We start from the raw sequence: 23,446 nt of genomic DNA, 5'->3' as shown, positions 1-23,446 counted from the left end.
GTACGCAAGAAGGTCGTATTGTGACCACGAATTATCTACTTGACTATATTTTAACCATTGAGTTTGACCATTTTAGGGTTCCGCAATTACCAAGCGACTACAGAAATAATAATAATAATTCTAATTTAATTATTATTTGCCCAAAAATACGGTATACAGATGCTGGTAACAAAATGCTATGGACATTTTCATTTTGCCAAAATAATGGCATGCAAAATTTCAGTATTTATAGTAATATATACTTATGCTTTAATTCCTTCTACCCAAAGGTTGTCTGGAAGAGATTGCTTAGCAATAAGACCGCCTTTTGTACTACACTATACGTATTAAAAATTGTTTAACAAATCATGTTATGTTGGTGCAATAAAGTGTTAAATAAATAAAAAAAAATTTTAAATACTAATGATAAAGTATCAAACTATGTATCACTAGATAGTATAAAACAAATTCGCTTCCCGTCTGTCTGTCCGTATTTAACTTAGATCTTTAAAACTACGCAACGGATTTTGATGCGGCTTTTCTTAATAGATAGAGTGATTCAAGAGTGATACATGCATAATATTGTAGAGAAACACTGATATATTTAGAGGTTTCTAATGTGATGTGATGTAATGCGTCCGTGCGAAGCCGGGGCGGGTCGCTAGTGTATTTATAAAGTGGACTAGAAATACAAGAAAGACGGAGACTCTCAATTCGATTGTTTTTTTTTTAAAAGTAAAGTATAGTAAGTAAGTAAAAGTAAAGTAAGTAACAAATACTTTCATAACTCTGTTAGTTGTAAACCGATTTGGAAGATTCATTTTCTATCTGAAAGGATATACTTATCTATAAGTATATCCAATCTATTGGTCACGTAGAAACTTTATCAAAATACACTAGAGGAAAAATTAAAGGAAACAAAAAAAAAAAACAAATTTTTTTAAGGTTTTTCAAGTAGTTGTATTTCCTTTAAAAATGGTCGTGTTGGAATTAAAAATAAAGAATTTTAAAGCTCAAGTTTCAAGTTTTGAGATCTTATCTTAATTTAAAAGAACAATATTTGCCTTTTTGCAATATTTTCCATGATTTTTGAACTTAAGCTGAATTAAAAAATTAATTAAATTTAATATAAAGGAATAATAATAATTTTCTTGTGCGACCAGCGGTTACTGAGATATTGATGGTTAAAGACAAAAAGATCCTTTTCCATTCAAAGTTCGATATCTCAGCGAGAAGTGGTCGTATCGAACTTTGCAAAAAAGCAAATTAAAACTTAATGAACATGCTGCCCGATCCATATAGTGGTTAAGTTAGAAAAATCTTTTCCAAGTTCGTAGACCAAAAAAAAAAAAATCCGAAAAATTTTGAAAAAAAAAAAAATTGTTTCGGTATTCACGAGGATTGAACGGAACACGTTGTTTAAAAATTTTTTTCATCCTAAGATCTTAAAACTAGAAACATTAAGCTTTAAAATGTTTCCTTTTAAATTCCAGTACGACCATTTTTAAAGGAAATACAGCTACTTGAAAAACCTCAAAAAATTTAGCATTTTTTTGGTCCCTTAATTTTTAAGGCTATACACTAGAGGACTAGTGTATATCCTTAAAAATTTTTAAATCGGTTCACAACTGACGGAGTTATGAGGTGACAAACATGAAAAAAAAAATTACCGACAAAAAAATTCTTCTTTTGAAGTCATTTGAAAATAATGCTTGTCACAATTACAGACACAACCTGTGTAGTTGCGAATTAGCGCGGGAAAATAGAGTTTAGGTGCTGACGCGTGATTGCGAGGGGGTGAGGTCAGACCACAGCGGGCGGCGGGGAGTGTCCGTACTTTAGTACTTTTTTTTTAGCGAGCGAGAATGGAATGGTAACACCGCCTGCGTTATCGGTATACGCTGGCGGGGCACCAGTGAAGGATAATAGGTGACAAAGAAAGCAGGCCAGTTAGAGCATCGTGATGAAATCCACTAAATTTAACCACGATGGTTTCCAGGGGGAACCGCGTGGAGGTCGACCTGATAGGGTTAATTGCTAGCAATGGGGCTAATGAACTGCATTACAAAATAATCCTTTTCCCCCTGTACTTTAGTATTATTATACCGTGGTAGCAGTAAGGATTTTTTAATAATTCAATAAAAATACCTATTGAATACTGATGTATATCCCCGTGTCTTTTTTTTTTGATGGGTGAAAATGGTATGGTAACCCCGCCTGCACTAACGGGATACGCTGCCGGAGCACCAGTGAAGTGTGATAGATGAGAATGAAAACGGGCCAGTTAGCCCATCATGATGAATTCATCAGGAATTAACCATGATAGTTTCCAGGGGGAACCGCGAGGAGGTCGACCTGGTTGGGTATATTGCTAGCAATGGGATTCTCAGTCTCCATTACTAATAACCCCTTTCCCCCCTATATCACCGTGTCGTCCCGGCATAGAATAGGCCACCCCTGCCTTTCCCGTGGGTGTCTTAAGAGCCGACTAAGGGAGGGCAAGGGACGGGCAGCAGCGTCCCTCTTAAAACATTTCTAAAGCCTAACTGCGGTTGTGAATCCGCCAGCCAAGCGTGGCAACTACTGGCGAAAACCCCCTAAGGGGGAGGCTTATGTCCAGCAGTGGACAGTTAAAGGCCGACATGATGACGATGATTGAGCAATGACAGAAGTTTGGAGTTTGTATGACTGTGAATAACCAATCCTGACTTATTGAACAAAGCCTGTTACACACTAAACGATTACTTGAATGATAAACGTGCATGGTGTTAGTCGATCATGCATGCATGCATTGGTTTTTAACTCGGGCTGCCATCTGTCCGGATTTACCCGGATTTGTCCCAGTTTGAAGGGCGTCCGGGGGCCATCCGGCAGGGATTTTTGAAAAGTGTCACGGACACTTTTGTTATATAGTTAGATACTCTTTATTGTTTCCTCCAAAAGATTACAACAGTAAACTTATTATAGATATAAATAATTACTAGAATTAATCACAGTGAGAAAACAATGGGCGACCTTATCGCTAAGAGCGACCTCTTCCAGCCAACCTTTGGATGGAGAGGAGTAATTATTTATTCTTTATTGTACAATAAAACTTTGTACAAGTGGCGAGCTTAATGCCATATGGCATTCTCTACCAGCTACACATTAGGTGAAAACGGAAAGCGTATGAAGGGGAGAGATGGTGAAAAATATGTGACATAATTGTATAACATACTGAAATAATTATACATAATAATACATAATAATTACACATATAATACATAAACATATTTATTATTAGTATTTGGTATAACATAGTACCATGGACATAACAGAGTATACTGTTTGGCCAATGTAACCCCCAATGCTTTGCCATTCCTGAGGACTCAGGTGTTATACCTCTGTACTCAGTAAATTCACGCCATATTCCACCCTTCAAACCGAAACACAACCATGCACACACAACTGCTTCACGGTTGAAACACACATGGGACAGAGGTAGCCAAGCAATCGACTTTTGTACAGTCTCCCTCTGGTGATCACATGTATCTATGTAAATAAATTATTCCATAGGAAAAAGGTTGTTTGCTGAAAGCCTTCCTGTATTGTAATATAACATCAAATAAAATCATAATACACGGAACCCATCGCGTGTAAACAAGTTCGCCCTCACAAACGTTTATCAATTAATTTACGCTCACATAATCTGTGTATCTGTACATATTAATGATAGCACAGTAATCACATAGCGTTTCCTATAACTAATTAAATAAGGAATTCCTTTGTTTCTCTCTATCTTTAGATTAAGTAATCGAATTATTTAAATAAACAATAACCTACTTTTTAATTTTATACTAGAAAGAGACTTTGTATCGACGTTTGTAACAGGCATCGGTTTTATTTTATATTATTATTAGTATTGAAAGATTTTTATTTTATTTTTATACATTAAAAATAATTAATTAAATTAATTTAAAGTTATAATAAATGTATTTAACCCGACTCTTGATATTTGTGAGCCGCTTCTAATATCTTTGGCAGGCTGCTACTAAATATATCAATGATGGTTATAATATTATTTAATAATTCAATATATATATATATATATATATATATATATATATATATATATATATATATATATATATATATATATAAAGCCTTTATTCAGACATTTTTTTTTTAAAAAAACAACCAACTGTCTCCAATTCTTGTCCAAATACCCCCTGCTTCAGCCCTAATGTCATCTACCCATCTTCAATGTGGTCTTCCTCTTCTCCTTTTTTTGTCTTTCGTGTACCAAAACATTATCTTTTTACTCCATTTATCTCTCCCTCTTATTGTATGCCCTGCCCATTTCCATTTAAATTTTTTAACTGTGACTGTAACATCTTTTGTTTTTATGTGTTTTTTAATTGTGCTAGTTTTAATTCTGTCTGATAATCTTAAGATATATATATATATATATATATATATATATATATATATATATATATATATATATATATATATATATATATATATATATATATAGAATAAGTCATCCGTTCTTTTCCCGTGGATGTCGTAAGAGGCGACTGAGGGAGGACGAGAATGGACAGCAGCGTCCTTTTTAACACATCTTCAAAGACTAACTGCGATGGCCAATCCGCCTGCCGAGTGTGGCAACTACTGGCAAAACCCCTAAGGGGGGGCTTTATGTTCAGCAGTGGACAGTTAACAGTTGGTACGATGATGATGATGCTAGTATTGCAATTTTTTTTTTGATGGATGAAAATGGTATGGTAACCTCGCCTGCGCTAACGGGATACGCTGGCGGAGCACCAGTGAAGGGTGATAGATGAGAATGAAAGCAGGCCAGTTAGCCCATCATGATGAATTTATCAGGAATTAACCATGATAGTTTCCAGGGGGAACCGCGAGGAGGTCGACCTGGTTGGGTATATTCATCAATTCAATTATTTTCACTACATAAGGTACGTTGTCGTATTGAAAATAATTGTGTTCCATAAGTAAAAACCGACTTCAATTGTGGTCAAACCAGTTATTTTGATTTAAAAACTAAACCATTTGTTTTGGTTTTGTTAAAATTTCTACGGAACCAATCTGTAAGTATATCCTTTCAGATAAAAAAAGAATTTTCTAAATCGGTTTACAACTGACAGAGTTATGAGGTGACAAACATACAAAAACTGTATTCGAATTGAGAACCAACTTCTTTTCGAAGTCGCTCGAAAAAGAACAAACGTTCTTTTGAGTTTTATCAAAAAGCACGATGAGATCACCAAATTTAAGAAAAGGAAGAGAAACGATATCAAAGCCAGTGTTGTCAAATTAAATATTTTTCCTCAATTCTGGGTTAAAATTTTTCTTATTTGGGAAACTTCAAAGAAATAAAATTTTTGGAGACAAATGACAGGGGTTTGGAGATTTTTGAATGATTTTTTCGAAATTTCGGGTAATAGTTTTAATACTTGTAGGTATATAAGGTGTAAAATTACAGTAAATATATGACTGAAGATACATAACAGAAATAAAAGGAGAGGAAAAAGTAGAAACAGAAGGAATTACCTTATTTTTCGTCGTTCATTTTATGGCAAATGCCAAAAACGTAGTCAAAAACGATACAACTTTGTAATAGCGTAAAAATCCTAAGAATCATATCGATTCGGAGAAAAAATATTTGAGGTTTGCGTAAAAACCAAAACTTAGATATGGCCATCCTGGATACTGTACTGTCACTCTGTCGTACATATCGTTTGTCATTCCCTCTGGAGATGACCGGAAAAGTACTCGCTTACTCCGGTTAGTGACGCTGTTGAGCTCACACAGAGATGACTAGAAATTTCACACGCAGTAGTACCTGCTTGCTCCGGTTGGTGGCGTTGTTGGAGCGACCCTGGCGGAGCACGTCGCGGTGCCTGGCGATCAGCTCCAGCACCGTCCGCTTCTCCAGCTCGGTGAAGTTCTTGGAGCGCTCCTTGTGACCGCGCCGGGCCCGGAGCGCGCTAGCGCCGCTGCGGGTTGACATGTCAGTCTGCAATCGAAATTATATTTGTCACATTTTTACCCTGCCTTTAGAGATTATATTGATTTAGCCCCATAACAAGTTTATTTTGCTCTACAACCAATATTTTTAAGACACTCGTGTTTCTATTTTCACAACAAAGTATTTTTTATATCACGAAAGTGGTTAAGAAGCGTACAGATCGTCTATTGGTAAACGGTCACTGTAGACTATGGACGCCTGCAACATTTGGGGTGTCACGTACGCGTTGCCAACCCTGAAGAAACCTTTTTGAAGAACCCCATACTGCAGTCTTTAGGGAAAACCTCGGCAGGGAGTTCATTCCACAGCCTGAGCGTTCACGGTAGAAAATTCCTTTGAAACCGCACTGTCTTTATGTCCTATACATTCCCCACAAATTTATGTTCTACAAGTTTTACTTTTGCGCCACTATCAAGTACTTTCCGTTCCATAAATATATTGGGCATATTTTTGCCCAACAAACAAGTACATTTTGTATAAAAAACCATATATTATTGTTTACATTTTGTTGACCAAAGTAGCTTTTTTTTTGAAGAACAAAACACGCGATTTCGCGTTGATGATCATAAATATTTTTAATCTAGTGTTTTAATATTTGAATTTAAACGTAACAACATTTTGCTGTAATAAAAGGAAATTGCTAGTAATGGGGAGTTTAGTCCCCATTACTATTAATTCCGTTCAGGATTCCACGCGGAATGACTTAATAATCGTGACAAATTTTTTTTATCATTGCATTCGTCACAATGGCAAACAAGCTGACCTTTCTTTTCATCCTCACCTATCACCGCTCACTGGTACCCCGCTAGTGTATACCGATAGCGCAAGCGAGGTAACCATGCCATTTTCACGCATAAAAAAAATATATATATACCCTATCAGGTCGACCTCCATGTGGTCCCCCCTGGAAACTATCGTGCTGAATTCCAGGTGTTTTCATCATGATGGACTAACTGACCTGCCCTTTCATCCTCACTTATCCCCTCACGGGTGCCCCGCCGGCGTATACCGTTAGCGCAGGCGGGATTGTTGTGTATCATCCATATGTGCTGTATAACGGGGGAAGGGTTGAGATATAGGACAAGTGAATTTACATTGCTACAATATAACAACCAGGTCGACCTACTCGCGGTTCTCCCTGGAAACTATCATGATTAATTCCTGATGAATTCATCATGATGGGCTAACTGGCCTGTTTCCATTCCCATCTATCACCCTACCCTTTGGTGCTCCGCCAGCGTATCCCGTTAGCGCAGGCGGAGTTACCATACCATTTTCACCCATCAAAAAAAAAAATATCATACATTGAAAAAAAAACATCATAAAACTTTGCTGAATTTTGACACGACTTTTTTTACAGAGGAAAATGTTTTTGTAATATGACTTTAAGTACTAGAAGTAATAAACATTGAGAATCTTCGTCTTTTTGATGTCTCTTAAAAAAAAAAAGTTTTATAAATATATAATTAACTGCTATGTTATACTAAAAATTATATACGATTACTATAAACAGCATATAAGATCAAGAAATAATAATTTTAAAGTAGACGAGATAAAATTGAAATTTTAACTAGAGATCGGGCCTTGAATGAACCAGTATTTAATGGCTGTAATACAAATCACATTATTTATGATCAAATTGAGTACAAACTCGTTTTGTTGCGAGTAGAAGAAACATTTCTTCCTGTGTGTTGTGAAATAAAAATTAAATTCCAGCAGTGTTGCCAGGTATAAAACAAAAATCCAGATATATTTATTAATTCAGCCAAATATGTCCATTAATTTAGCCGGATATGTCCATTATCCCACTTATCAAGCTATTTCTCTGCTCAATTCTCTGATTGCTCAGCAGCCAGATATTGATATATTTAATGACAAAATAAATATATTTTTAAAATGTTGTTTACAAAATTTGTAAGTTTGTAAAATTAAACTATGGCTCACTACACGTTTTGGGAAACTGTAAGTGTGGTGAGTAATTTTCAAATAAATAAATAAATAAAATAAAATTAGTTTAGCCGGATATGTCCATTAGTTTAGCCGGATATGTCCATTAGTTTAGCTGGATATGTCTATTAGTTATGCCGGATATGTCCATTAGTTTAGCCGGATATGCCCATCAGTTAAGGCAGATATGCCCAACAGTTTAGCCGGATATGCTCAAGAGTTTAGCCGGATATGCCCATCAGTTAAGGCAGATATGCCTAACAGTTTAGCCGGATATGTCCATTAGTTTAGCCGGATATGTCCATCAGTTTAGCTGGATCAACATCTTCCTACCCTTATCCCAATCATTATTTAGGGTCGGCTTAATATTTTTTTATCCATATTACAAAAAGATTCAGTCTTATAGTTTTACGAATAATAAATATGTCTATATAAATAAAAATCACTTGCTGAATGTATGTAAACAAATCACTTGAGAACGGCTTAACATATTTTTTCATCTTTCATAATTCTTTTATTCTTTGCTGTGTTTCTAATCGTTAGAATAAGCTTTGTATGAAAGAAAATGTTTGAAAAGTACAACAGAACGGTCATCACCCATTTCGACATGATCACCTTATCAATTAATTACAACAATAGTAGCTAATCATCTTTTATATTTTACTTTATATTTTATTCATTTATATATATATATATATATATATATATATATATATATATATATATATATATATATATATATATATATATATATATTACTTATTCTATATAGATATACATTAGTTTACATTCTACTAGTTGTTATTCTCTTTACCTATACCAATAATGAAGCCTCGCGTTCGTGATTCACTGTTCACCCCAAAGGTTGACTGGTAGAGGACGCTACTAGTATTAAGTCCGCCTTTTGTACCATAGTTTATTTTGGTCAATAAAGTTAATTAAATGAATATCGCCGGTACCGGTAGGATATTTATATTAATTTACGATTACCACTTTCCATGAGGTGGGCCGGCAGCTTGTTTGCCATTCTAAGTTGTATAAAAAAATTCGATCGGTTCTATATATATATATAATAGAAATTTTACGAAAATAAATAATGTCAATTTAAATTCATATATATATATACCATATATTGCCTACTGCATCTACTCCTAATACCACTGTGTTTGGTTGACTGGAAGAAATCTCTTTTAGAAATAAACACATCTTTGCTTACATAGTTCCTAATTGTTACTATTACTGTATGTTTAAATGCAATCAATCTTTAATGTATTTTACGATATTGTTGTGGTATTATTTATATGAAGACAACAGTTACAATTTGCCATCAAAGATTCTAGATTTTTTTACCAACTTCAAAAAGTAGGTTTCTCGATTCGGTTGTATTTTTTTTTTTACCTCATAACACAGAAAGGATATATACTACTTAGAACACAGGGGGCAAACGAGCATGCGGCTCACCTGATGGTAAGTGACTACCGTCGCCCATGGTCACCCACAACACCTACGGCATTGCAGGTGTGCTGCCGGCCTTTTGACTGATCCCATAGAAATTTTATCAAAATCGATTCAATAATTTAGTTTATTTTTTTATTTAAAAACTGTATAACAGATTTTGCCGGTAATTTTTTGATCGGGGATTGAAGTCGGTTTTTTTTTTGTAAAATACAATTTAATTATTTTATCATAATATAGGTATAATTGTTGGCTGATAAAAATTTTCTATCGTGTTCTAACCGGACTAAACCGGGGGGAAAGGGAATGTTAGTAGTAGAGACTTAGAATCCCATTGCCAGCAATATACCCAACCAGGTCGACCTCCGCGCGGTTCCCCCTGGAAACTATCATGGTTAATTCCTGATGAATTCACCATGATGGGCTAACCGGCCTGTTTTCATTCTCATCTATCACCCCTTCACTGGTGGGGCCAGCGTATCCCGTTAGCGCAGGCGGGGTTACCATACCATTTTCAACCATCAATAAACCGGACCGAAATAATAACATAAAGAGAAAAATTTATTTGAAGGAAAATTTATTATTTTAAATCTCACGTAAGGAAGAAGGAGGATATTGGTAAAACGCCCCCTTCCCCTCCCTCAAACACAACCATCGAAAGCGCCTCAAATAGTGACTGTTTCATTATTAACATAAATCGTGTGAAAGTCGAAAACACCTAAACCAATGACTGTCATTAGCAAACGTCCACGATGGGAGAAGCTCACGTATCTAATAGCGGAAGCTCTACCTTCCGTCGACATCAGCGCAAACACATATGATGAGAAATTAGCGATCATCACCGCATATGTTAACATATCATACCACTGCGAACCAATGAAAATAGGGGAAAAAAAAAAAATCAATGACTGTTTCGTCAGTCCGTCACTTTAGTTACCACACCAAATTGTTGTCTTATCTAAAACTGAGAAATCAATGCGGATATGAATGTACTACATTCGTATATACCTATCTGTTTTAGAGGTGGGTCATGTATTTTTTTTTTATACAACTTAGAATGGCAAACAAGCGGCGGCCCACCTGATGGAAAGTGGTAACCTCCTCATGCGTTGCCATTCCTGAGGACTCAGCTGTTACTCCTCTGTACCCAGTAAATTCACGCCATATCCCACCCTTCAAACCGAAACACAGCCATGTAAACACAACTGCTTCACGGTTGAAGCACGAATGGTACAGAGGTACCCAAGCAATCGACTTTTGTACAAAGTCTACTTCTGGAAGACAATATATATATATATATATATATATATATATATATATATATATATATATATATATATATATATATATATATATATATATATATATATATATATATATATATATATATATATAATAAGAGAGATTTATTCCAGTCAACCAAACAGTAGTATAGGGAGTAATGAGTGGGCAGCAGTAGTGCAAAACAGAAATCTATTGGGAGATTACGCCAGTGGTTCCACGGTTGGCAGTATTTATTATGATATAGGTAAGGATGAAGTAGGTCAGTTGTGACAAATTTTATTTTTTATATTTCATTATAAACTACGATAGTTTCCAGGACGAAACGCGTGGAAGTCGACTTGATTGGGCATATTGTTGAATTCATCACGACGGACTAACTGACCTGTCTATTCATCCTCACCTATCATCCTTCACTGGTGTCCCATAGCGTATACCGTTAGCGCAAGCTGGGTTACTTTATTCTATTGTCATCCTTCATCGAGACACTAGCAAAGTCTTTACTGCGCAATATTAAACAAATAATGTTCCAAATAATATAAATAATTGATTGTATTCACGATAAAATTTTGATTGTTGGGTGCCGTGAGTCACTCACTACTTTCTGCGAGTTATCATTGTGACGTCACAAGGCATTATCAATCAATCTAGGTGGTAATTTGTATACATTTTGTGTTATGAATTTCATACATTAATTATAGGACGAGATCCCACTAGATAAAGGATGGATATAGTGAGGTGCGATAATTTATTCAGTTTTTTTCGGTTTTGTTTGTAATTTTTTGTGTATTTGTTGTAATGTTTTATGTATTTATTGTAATGTTTTATGTATGTATTGTAATGTATTATGTATTTGTTGGTAAACGTGTTGAGTCTCCCAACCGAGAAATAGGTATTGGCGGGTCGCACGCATGCTAAAGGTAAAGGAGTTAAGGGGCCGCCTGAAAATCAGCGCTGTATAGGTACATCTCGCTGGAGCTGTACATATGTAGCAACAGCTGAGGCGGCTCCTATTACCAATAACATTAATTGTTCTTTTTTTCTTTTTGTTGTTTTAATTTTTTATTTTCTTAATAATGGTAATTAAGGTCATCTATCTCTATATATATATATATATATATATATATTTTAATGGATGATAATGGAATGGTAACCCCACCCGTGCTATCGGTATACACCGGCGGGGCACCAGTGAAGGATGATAGGTGAGTATGAAGCAGGTCAGTTAGCCCATCGTGACGAATTCAACAAGAATTGTTCACGATGGTTTCCAGGGGGAACCACGTGGAGGTCGACCTAATAAGGCATATTGCTAGCAATGGGGCTATCAAACTCCATTGCTAACAATCCCTTTTCGCCCCATATATATATATATATATATATATTGTCATTATAGTATCGATATATTATTTCATACATACATACATATCTATCACGACTGTCTCCCATTAGACGGTACAAGTGCGGACAAAGCCGGCGGTAAATGGTAGTTATTAAATAACCTCGTAAAATGGCAAAGCTCTAACTGGCAGAGTACAGGTGTTTTTGTTAAATTAGCATACTGGGCCCCGATTAATAATAATTCAAATTTTTATACATTGACTTTACATATTTATTAATTCTCATTGATATATTATTTTTATTATATAACATTTGTTATGTGTTCAATAAATAAATATTAACTTAATAATAGAATCGAAACTAGGTTGGCTGGAAGAGATCGCTCTTAGCGATAAGGTCGCCCATTGTTTTCTCACTGTGATTATTTCTTGTAATTGTTTATATTTATAAATAAGTTTACTATTGTAATGTTTTGGAGGAAACAATAAAGAGTATCTATTTATGTAAGTTAAAACATTACATTAAGATATTTTTAAAAACGAAATTTATAGGTTTTGTTTTCTTTTTTATATCACTAAGATGGCAAACGATATACGGCCTATCTGATGGTAAGTGTTTTTTTTTTTATGTACGATAATGGTATGGTAACCCCGCCTGCGCTAACTGTATACGCTAGCGGGGCACCAGTGAGGGATGACAGGTGAAGATGAAAAGGCAGGTCAGTTAGCCCATCGTGATGAATACACTTGGAGGGGGGAGAAGGATTGTTAGTAATGGAGACTGAGAATCCCATTGCTACCAATATACCCAACCAGGTCGATCTCCTCGTGGTTCCCCCTAGAAACTATCATGGTTAATTCCTGATGAATTCATCATGATGGGCTAACTGGCCTGTTTTCATTCTCATCCATCACCCTTCACTGGTGCTCCGGCAGCGTATCCCGTTAGCGCAGGCGGGGTTACCACACCATTTTCACCCATCAAAAAAAAAAAAAAAAACAACCCCCCCCCCCACATACAAAGCAAGTTTCCGATTAACTTTAGGCATTTGATAATATTTTATATAAACTTAAATAATTTAAAACTGGATTATTTGACATTCACTCCGGTCAAAACAGCTGTTAGTATATTAAAAAAAAAAACAGAAAAAATATATAGGTATCAGTTTTAAATATAAAACTTTAGAAGTTAACATTATCGTGTTGTCAGTTTGTTAGTGATATTTAATCGTCGCGTGGTCCCGGCATAGAATGGACCACCCCTTCCTTTCGCGTGGTTATCGTATAACACAACTAAGGGAACTTAATAGTCGAGTGTCTATCTCAGAACATCATTAAAGCCTAATAGCGGTTGCCAATCCGCTTGCCAAGCGTGGCAACTACTGGCAAAAAAATATCGATATACACTGGCGGGGCACCAGTGAGCGGTGATAGGTGAGGATGAAAAGGTAGGTCTGTAAGCCCATCGTGACGAATTAAATGATAAATTAGTCACGATAGTTTCCAGGGGGAACCGCGTGGAGGTCGACTTGATAGGGTATATTGATAGCAATGGGGACTAACCTCCCCATTCCTAACAATCCCTTCCCCCACCGCGATGATTATAATGATGATGTCCCAGGTCAAACTGACAGGGTAAAATTGCTAGCAATGACGACTTGCCATCCCGTTACTAACAATTCCTTCCTTTAACCACCACGATTTTAGGGTGCACACCGTGAAGCTCAATTTCATAGTTTATTACTACCAATGGGGTTCGGGACAGGGACATCGAATAACGGGGATAAGTGTCCCCATTGCTTGTCAAACTTATAAGGAAACAACACATTTTCAAATCCGTTAAAAAGAGCGGGAAAATAACATCTCGATGTAAAATAAGCAACGCAAACCTGAAGTTCAAACTGTTTATTCGAATCTAGTTTTTTTTTTTAAGTTAAAAATGTTGATTTTTACGTGCGAGATAACCAGTTATTGTAACATTTGTGAAGAGGTTATAATATGTAACGATCTAGAACATTCTAAAAGTTTTTTAGTTTGGGATCTCTTTTGAGATATGAAGTATTTGGGAGTCGAAATTGCCTAGTTGCTAGAATTATATTTTGGTAATTAAAGATTGTGTTCCACAAAAAAAAAATAGACTTCAATTATGGCAACACCAGTTATTTTGATGTAAAAACTAAATCATACAGCAGATTTTGATAACATTTCCACGGGACCAAACTGTAAGAAAAAAAAAAAAAAAAAGAAAACATCCTGAATTTTTTTATGCACCTTTAAATGGCAAACAAGCTGACGGCCCACCTGATGGAAAGTGGTAACCGTCGCCTATAGACATGAGCAGTACCGTGGACATAACAGAGTATACTGTTTCACCCATGATACTCCCCATGCGTTGCCATCCCTGAGGACTTAGGTGTTATTCCTCCGTATACAGAGTATACTGCTGATATATATATATATATATATATATATATATATATATATATATATATATAATTATATATATATAATTTATTTACATCACTTATAGCACACAAATGACATTACCTATTGGTATATATTTAAAGAAATAAAACAAAACACCTTATGGTATAAAGTTAGTCCACAAACGGTTCATGTAAATATAATCTCGCAAGTCTAGTATGATAATTAATATATTTATATAACTGGCCAAGCGAATTGACCATTCTCTGCAGTTAGTATTCAATATTTGGATTTAAAAAGATATTGGTTCGCACACACAAAAAAAAAAAAAAAAGATCCGACTTGAGTTGTGATAAAACCTGTTATTTTGGTTTAAAAACTAAACTAGTGAATCGATTTTGGTAACATTTCTGTGAGACCAATATGCACTTATCCATTCAGATAAAAAAAAAAAAGAATAATTGAATAATTTTTTCAAACGAATTCAAAAATAAACAGATTCTCTATTTGTTTCTTTTTTTTTTGTTTATCACCTCATGACTGCGTTAATTATAAACAGAGGAGTAGAGGGAGACTGTACAAAAGTCGATTGCTTGGCCACCTCTGTCCCATTCGTGTTTCTACCGGGAAGCAGTTGTGTTTCGGTTTGAAGCGTGGGATATGGCAGTGAATTTACAGGGTACGGGGAGTATCATAGGCGAAACAGTATATTTTATGTCCATGGTACTGCTCATGTCTATAGACGACGGTTACCATAAATCTGAAGTAGAAACTATATATATATATATATATATATATATATATATATATATATATATAATTAACCGACTTTAAAAAAGGATGACTTTCATATCTTTTGTATTTTTCTTGTTTGCCACCTCATAACTCCGTCAATTGTAAACCGATTTGGAAGATTCTTCTTTCATCTGGTTTTGTCACAAGTGAAGCCAGTATTTTTTGGGATGCAATCTTTTAAATTTAAAACTTATTTCGAAGTCGGTTAATCTCAATGCCACAGTCAATATAACAAGTATTAGTGTAATAAAACCCGAAATTAAACTACACTTTACGAGCTAGTTAAGTGAGGTGAATATTTTAATTATCGCATAATATTTATAATCGTTCCGTAAAAGTCCGATCAGCCTTGTAAAAGCCTTATCTATTTGTTATTTATCAATGTTCATCATGCAGTAACACATCGGTTTCGGTGTTGATTTCCTTTGCATGTAGGTACGTTGGTTTAGAATGCTAAGGCAGCGGCAGTATTCCCGAACCGATACGACATTGTACCCTTCAAGAAAAGAGCATATTCCTTTTTAAAAGGCCGGCAGTACACCTGCAATGCTGTTGGTATTATGGGTGATCATGGGCGGCGGCATATATATATATATATATATAGACACACACCTATACATTGTAGCCTATGGACGCCTGCAACACTAGCGGTGTCACGTGCGCGTTGCCGACCCTGAAGAAACTTTAATATACCCTTTTTGAAGAATCCCATACTGTAGTCTCTAGGGAAAACCTAGGCAGCTAGCTTATTCTAGAGCTTATATATAGAGCTATAACACAGTTGTGGTTTAATTTCACATCGATTCAATGCGGAGAAAAAAAAAACTACGCACTTTTTATATAAATAGGTATATTTAAAATTTACTTTTTTTATATATGTATACATGTCTAGATAAAAAAGTATATATCTAGGTACTAGATGCATGAAGTCTTTAAACAGTAATCTTTGCGTATCAATATAGGTACTTTATGTAAATTTCACAGATAACATACTGTATAATGTAAAATATAATAAATTACGTATTTACTACATACTAGTGGTCGCCCCGTCAGGGGTGTTCTTCTCTAGAAATCTGTCCGATTCTAGAATAAGTGCAGTGTTGCAATAAAGCAGTGTCCCCCCCCCCCCCCCATTCCTTTCTCACACAAGTCCTTTATTCCTCTCTTTTACTAATTTCCTTTCCGCATTCCCAATTTTCTCTTCCTTTTTTCTCAATCCTTTCCTCCAAATCGTAGGTGGCGGAAACCACCAACAAATGCATTCCAAAGAGGGTTGACGTCAGCCAGGCGGCCGGTCGTAAAACTATAAGCCAATTCCTTTTGTAATATGGATAAAACCAGATTACGTCGACCACAAATAATAATTGGGATAAGTGTAGGAAGATGATGAGTGGTCGCGCCGTGGTCGAAATTCGACAGTAACATATCATAAAATCGTAACTGTTCGCTGTCTGTACATGGAAGTTATATAAGAAACACTATTAGATCCTTACATATGAAATTGGCGTTTTGTGCGGGAGAAATATAAAGTGATTTTATTTTTTGTAAAATATATTTAATTAATTAATTTATAAAAGACACACCAACAATATGCTCACAATAATTAAGTAGACAATATACAATGTTATTAATAAGTAAAAGAGAAAAACTACTATTACAAAATGCATAAATCTAAGTTTGATCAAAAAAATCTCACTCCTCACTACCGAGCTTAAGGCTGTATGAACATATCAATTAAAGGTGTACGAGGTTTGTCCGGAAAGTACGTATAAAAGTTTTTTAAAAATTTTATTTTACAATTATTCAGGTAAAACAATTTTATCCCCTTCAAAGTAGTGACATAATGCACTTGTGCCAACGCCGTTTCCACTGTGAAAGGCTCCTTGAAAGTGGTTGTAGGTTTCTCAGCTGCCCCGTCGTAGCTTTTTTTATCTCATTTATGTCCCCCAAATGCCGCCCCCGAAGTACCAATTTGGTTTTTGGGAACAAGAAGAAGTCACACGGGGCCAAATCCGGCGAATAGGGGGGTGTTCGGTCACCGTAATGGAATTTTTACTCAAAAACTCACGGACAACAAGAGAGGTGTGGGCAGGGGCATTGTCGTGGTGAAGAATCCAACGCCCCTCTCGCGCCAATTCTGGACGAACTCGTGCCACACGAGCTTTGAGGCGTCTGAGCACATCGACGTAGAATTTTCCATCATCTGTCTGGCCTGGAGGGACGAATTCTTGATGGACAATCCCCCGAACATCGAAAAAAACAATCAACATTGTCTTGACCTTTTTAGCCACTTGTGGACGGTTGGTTCCTTCACAGCATCATCCCCATAAACTGTTCTGAGATCGGCAAAAATTTCACGGCCATTCTTGCCGAGTTTCGAGAGAAACTTGATTTCGACGCGCTGCTCTTCAACTGAAGCGGGCTCCATGCCTACGGGGTTTCGTTAAGAGGTAACTGATGGCGTGACAAGCAGTTCGCACCGCACGGCGGTCAGACCAGAACTGAAGCATTGTTAGGGACATAAGGAAGGGGTCCTGCGCTTACCTGGCCTCCCCACTCCTCTTTCTCGCATTCCAGAACACTTTTATACGAACTTTCCGGACAGATCGTATACAGCTCTCACAGATAAGCGTCAATGTACACTAACTAACAATTATACAATGAAATCAAAGTATGCACCGTTATAATCTATGCACTTTTGCCATCTCATAGGTAATTCATTGATCCCTTTATTAAAAAACCATGGGGGTGAGAAACAATAAGCACTTTGAAAGCGGTTTGGACTGCCGCATCGGAATTGTTTTCCTTGTAAGCAGTTGTCCAAATACCGGAAAAAATTATAATCTGTTGGAGCAAGGTCCGGGGAGTATGGTGGATGTCGCAGACGTTCTTCAGATCCAAATGGTCCGTCAGCTAGTTTGCCATTCTAAGTTGTATAAAAAAAAGGTACAAAGGAACATTTGTGGGGTGTCTCAGTCTGTCTGTCCGTGTGTCTTAGCGTTATATTTCAGCAACTACTAATGCTATCGATTTGAAATTTGGAATAGTTTTACATATTGTTGGTCCGCGTCTTACGTTATATACATAGAGTGTCTCCATGCGAATGTTACGAGAAAAACGGGCCAACTTTTTCATACAATTTTGCGTGAGAAATAGTTATGAGCGATTCCTTTATAGCTTCTATATTTTGTCATACAATTTCTGTATCTTTTTTAAATGCGTAAACACTAATTTTATTTAATAAATAATACGTCCAGATACATTGTCTGCGTAAGTATATAGGACATTGATAATAAAACGTGTCGGCTAATTTGACAATTTGCTGACAAAAAGTTGACACGTTTTTGAAGCTCAACGATCTGTCTATATATATTGCAAATAAAATAAATAAAAAAAAAATATTTTTACTTTCTTTAGACAGGACTAAAAAGTAGTCAAAATTTGAAAATTAACCTACTAGTTCAAGTGGGGTATCATATGAAAGAGCTTCATTTATATTGTATAAAATGATTTCTATTTATTTTGACGCTGCGGAAGCGAAAAATCTGAAATAATTACTGTTTATAAAGGAATATGTGAATATTACAGAAAAAATAAAACGATGTTTCCACCTAGCATAGTATTTGAGAAATTACATACATATACATACATATCTGTCACGCCTGTCTCCCATTAGGGTAGACAGAAACAATGGAACGCCAAATGCTTCGATTTAAACGAACCTCTTTCGCTTCCTCCACATTCATCAATCTTTTGAGAAATTAATAAAAAAAAAACCTCCAAAACCAAAACATAGTTATGGGGGTCAGTTTTTAACCACAATTATGAATCAAAATAAGAAATTATATCAAAAATATGAATGGTAAAAAATATTAGGCGTCTTTTTAGTAAGAATAATGCAATAAAGGTCATTTTACCTCATAATTTTACATTTACGTAAATGTAAAATTATGAGGTAAACCCTTGGCTTATGAGTTTAACTTTTTTTATTTTTATTTTTTTTTATATAACTTAGAATGGCAAACAAGCTGACGGCCCACCTGATGGAAAGTGGTAACCGACTTACATCTGATCGGTTTTTTTCTTATCGTTAAAAAAAAAAACTACTATCTACATATTTATAAAATATTATAAAATTCGGTCGAGCGGTTTCGAATATTATATCTAAGAGTTTGTTTTTTTTAACGCGCTAATCTCTAGCACTACCGATCGGATTTCAAAACTTCTTTTTCTATTCGACAGCGTATTTCTTGAGGCAAGTTCAAGGATATTTAAAATCACGATAAGAGAGGTGAAGCCGCGGGAGACAGCTAGTAAAGTACACAGGGTGAAGTCGATATCGTTAGGATACTTTGAAGGGAGCGTTTCTTCAGCGAAACGATATAATTGTAGCGCCTCCTATACTAATTCGACAGCTAAAAATCGGTGTTAAATGGGTGATAATGGAATGGTAACCCCGCCTGCGCTATCGGTATACGCTGGTGGGGCACCAGTGAGGGATGATTGGTGAGGATGAAAGCAAATCAGTTGGCACATCATGTCGAATTAACCAAAAATTAAACACGATTGTTGGCGATGTATGGCGACCGCGTGGAGGTCGACCTGGTAGAGTACATAAAGTATCATAAGTGCTAAATTAGAATATAACCTACCTATATATAAAATTTCATTCAAATTCGTTCAGTAGTTTTTGCGTGAAAGAGTAATAAACATCTACCTATCCTTTTAAATTTTCGTATTTATAATATTGATAGAAAACGCAGACAAAGCCGCGAGATTCAACTAGTAATATTGCGCGAAAGTTTGTCAGAGGCTTGTATGTTTAATACTATATCATCATGCATTAATAACTGAACAAATATTAAGGAAATTTGGCACACAGATAGATCATGTCCTAGATTAATACATAGGATTATTTTTACAATAATACCTAACAAGCAATGTCGGGAGTTATAGCTAGTGGAAGTTCCCTTATAAGTCATGGGTGTCACAGTGTATTCTGTGACATCTAAGATACTCTTCATGTCTATAGGTGATGTTACTACTTGTCATTAAGTAGGTCATTAGCATGTTTGCCATTCTAAGTTGTAGATAGATAGATAGACACATTTATTTGACAGAACATTGTTTTTACAGATCTTGATTTTTATATATATTAAATATTAAGTAAATATGTTTTTATAGAATAGAATAAACAGAGTCTTTAACCAATAATGATTATTGTAAGTTATATTTAAATAGAGAATAAATAATGTTTTGATGATAATCAATAAAATAAAAAACCCATAAACTAAAATATTTTTTTTTAATTCATTGGTTCCAATTATATAATACAAGTAAAAAAATGGCATAATACATTTGTAGCTATACCATGTCTCAGATAATAAAAAAGTTTATTAATAATTTGATTACACAAAAATAAATACAAAATTAGAATTTGGAATAAAAAAAAAATACTAAGACTAAGTAGAGAAACAAAAGAAAATATTCATAAATGTCTTTATCAGTAGAAATAGTTGTTCTAAATGTATTTGTGATTTAAAAGGAAATCACAGTTTTATCTATATGTAATCTCACGGATATCTAGTTTCACAAACCAGTAGTTTATATAGGTAGTAACAGGTTCATTTTATTAGATAGAAATAGCGTAAGATATGTAACAGTTTTTTATCTATAAAGATATCAAGGCCCAATATACCAGTGTCATTAATAAAGCCCATTATGTGGGCATTGGTGATTTAAATTCCTTTACTCTGTCTATGATTTAAAAAGTATATTTACATAGACAAATAATTTTTGATACTGGCTGAATTTTTAGTTGCATTTCTGATTTCAGATAGATGATTAATAAATAATTTTAAATAAAAAAATTCCTATTTGCTGCCAGTTGTAAAATTTGTTAGGTATTATTGGAAAATATTAAATAGTTTAAAAAAAAAACCTACCTTATTAGAAGCACTTTAAGATTCAAATCCAAAGTCGATTATCCACCCCCTGAAACCGCGGTATCACCAAATCACACTATGGTACACGACACAATGAAACTTCTGATTAGATTTTTTTTTTGTTGTAGAAAAAAAAAATAACGATAACTATGCATTAGTTAACGATATCGCACAGTTTATATCCAATCAAAGGTTTAAATGTGAATTTTGTTCTAATATAGATAACAAAACAATTTATGATAAGTAATGATTACAATTTATTTAACAATTTGGACCGCCGAAAACAAATTTTAAATATGGGTAATGTACGCTATGCGGCGACGAACGGAATCGTAATAAAATTAAACACGACGCAGCGTCAAATTACGCGTCTACCACTTTCAGTTAAAAGGTTAACAAGCAATTGACTACAGTTTTTTTTAATCAGTTAAAAATAAGGACATTAGTGTTAGTAACTACACGCTTTTATTGGTACTCACCGATGCTAGCGGTGCGCATTCCACCTTTCTCGAAGTGCGTGGGCTCTTATTTTCATCTTGTTCACGTAATACCACTTTGCGAATAACTAATATTTTGGTATCAAAATGCAAGGAGGTAAAAAAATACGATGACCACTAGTTACATTAGAACTGTCAAACTGAACTTCACTGCCAAATGCCAAATACCATAGACAAGGTTAAATTTTATAAATAGAATTTTGGTACTGCTATTCGATCACAGATGGTATTAGTAGTATCGTCTGTTATAAAAATGTACACAATTTGATTTTTCAGTATTAATGTTTATTTATGTACTTAAATTTATTTATAAAATTTAAAGCATATTTTGAGTTATGTAAATAGACTTAAAAACCAATATAATTAGTAATAGACTTTAAATGTGCTATTCGACAACAGATGGCAGGCTAGGTATCTTAAACGTACACTTAATTTACAAATTATATCTTAATTTTCACTTTATTTCTGTGACCCGCGTCATAGAGTGCAAGCGTCTCAACCGCTTATAATTAAGGGTTACGAATTGATACCGAAACCAATCAGATCATGTAATAAACACATAAAATAAACCAGTAGTTATTGTATTAAAACTATAATAATATGTTACTAAATGGAAGATAATACATCATCGCAATGAGCTGCCCAATAATAAGACACTTTTTCTTTTATCTGTATATAAAACAATGACAATTACAAAAGCCCAGTCTGAAATTTACATCTATCATATTTCCTATATACCAATTCCAAATTCAAATAATCTTTATTTAAATAGACTTGTTTACAACCACTTTTAAATCGTAATTTTTTTTTTTAATCTAATGCAGAGTTCGGAAAGTTGTTATCTATTGAGAAGAGCCCGCGAGAAACTCAACAGTTACTCTTTTAAATCTCTGTTAACGTTATGTGTATTTATTTAAGTGTACTATGTCTATAATTACATGGTCATTAAAAAGCCCTTGCATGATTGACTAACACCATGCACGCTTACCATTCATTTTAGGTCGGCCATTAAATGATACTTAAGAAAAAATGTTATATGAGGGGTCTTGACAGGAGCAATAGAAGCCAAAACAATATTTATTAAAAATTTTGTCTGTCTGTCTGTATGTTTGTTCCGGTATCACGCTGATTACTACAAGAAATTGGATGCAATTTTCACAGTTTTTCCTAAAGGTCTAACTTAAAAACTAGCCTTGATACGGCATCTGGAAGTAATTAAATTCTCTGATTTTTCTACTTCTAAAATCTGTATTAGGCAAAAAAGCTATTTATTTATTTAAACAACTATATTGACCAAAATAAAATAAGGTACAAAAAGCGGATTTAACGCTAGTAACGTTCTCTACCAGTCAACCTTTGGGACGAACAGTGAATCACGAACGTGCTACTTCATTATTGGTATATGGTATGTAGTATAGATAGATAATTGCATATAAAAACAATTTTATTTTGTTTAGATCTCGTCCATTCATTTCCTATTTAAGAGCTGCGCTCTTGTCGGCGGAGCTCTTGCCACTCACTACGATTTGCAGCGAGTCTCTTCACCTCTTGATACGACCCGACACCAACTCCTTCCTTGATTTGCCTGATGTAACTATGTCTCGGTCTCCCTCTCCCCCTCCTTCCTTCTATCTTACCTTCTATTATAATGTTCATAAGTTCGTCGTGTCGTATCCAGTGTCCCCACATTTTTTCCCCTTCCTTACCTTAATAGTTTTTATAATTTGTTCATTTTCTTTAACCCTAAATAGA

The 23,446-nt window shown here is 34.9% G+C and overlaps 1 protein-coding gene across 2 annotated transcripts in view; it reads right to left on the bottom strand.

Annotated features, from left to right (window-relative positions):
* LOC116413730 (uncharacterized) overlaps window positions 1-21,839 on the bottom strand; it is a 30,381-nt gene extending 8,542 nt beyond the window's left edge. Inside the window, exons 1-2 of one of the 2 annotated variants that reach the window (XM_052898285.1) lie at window positions 21,677-21,839; window positions 5,825-5,998 (exon numbers count right to left, since the gene is read on the bottom strand). In XM_052898285.1, the coding sequence (XP_052754245.1) occupies window positions 5,825-5,992 (168 nt within the window). In that variant the 5' untranslated portion in view covers window positions 5,993-5,998; window positions 21,677-21,839. Of the gene's footprint in view, window positions 1-5,824; window positions 5,999-21,197; window positions 21,566-21,676 lie in introns of those variants that run through there. The other variant, XM_052898286.1, reaches the window with a different exon arrangement.
* Window positions 21,840-23,446: the final 1,607 nt, after the last annotated feature.

Source organism: Galleria mellonella, unplaced genomic scaffold (assembly GCF_026898425.1).
Source record: "Galleria mellonella isolate WM207_F2 unplaced genomic scaffold, CSIRO_AGI_GalMel_v1 utg424, whole genome shotgun sequence".
NCBI classification, from domain to species: domain Eukaryota; kingdom Metazoa; phylum Arthropoda; class Insecta; order Lepidoptera; family Pyralidae; genus Galleria; species Galleria mellonella.
This window is presented reverse-complemented; position numbering and strand designations above follow the sequence as displayed.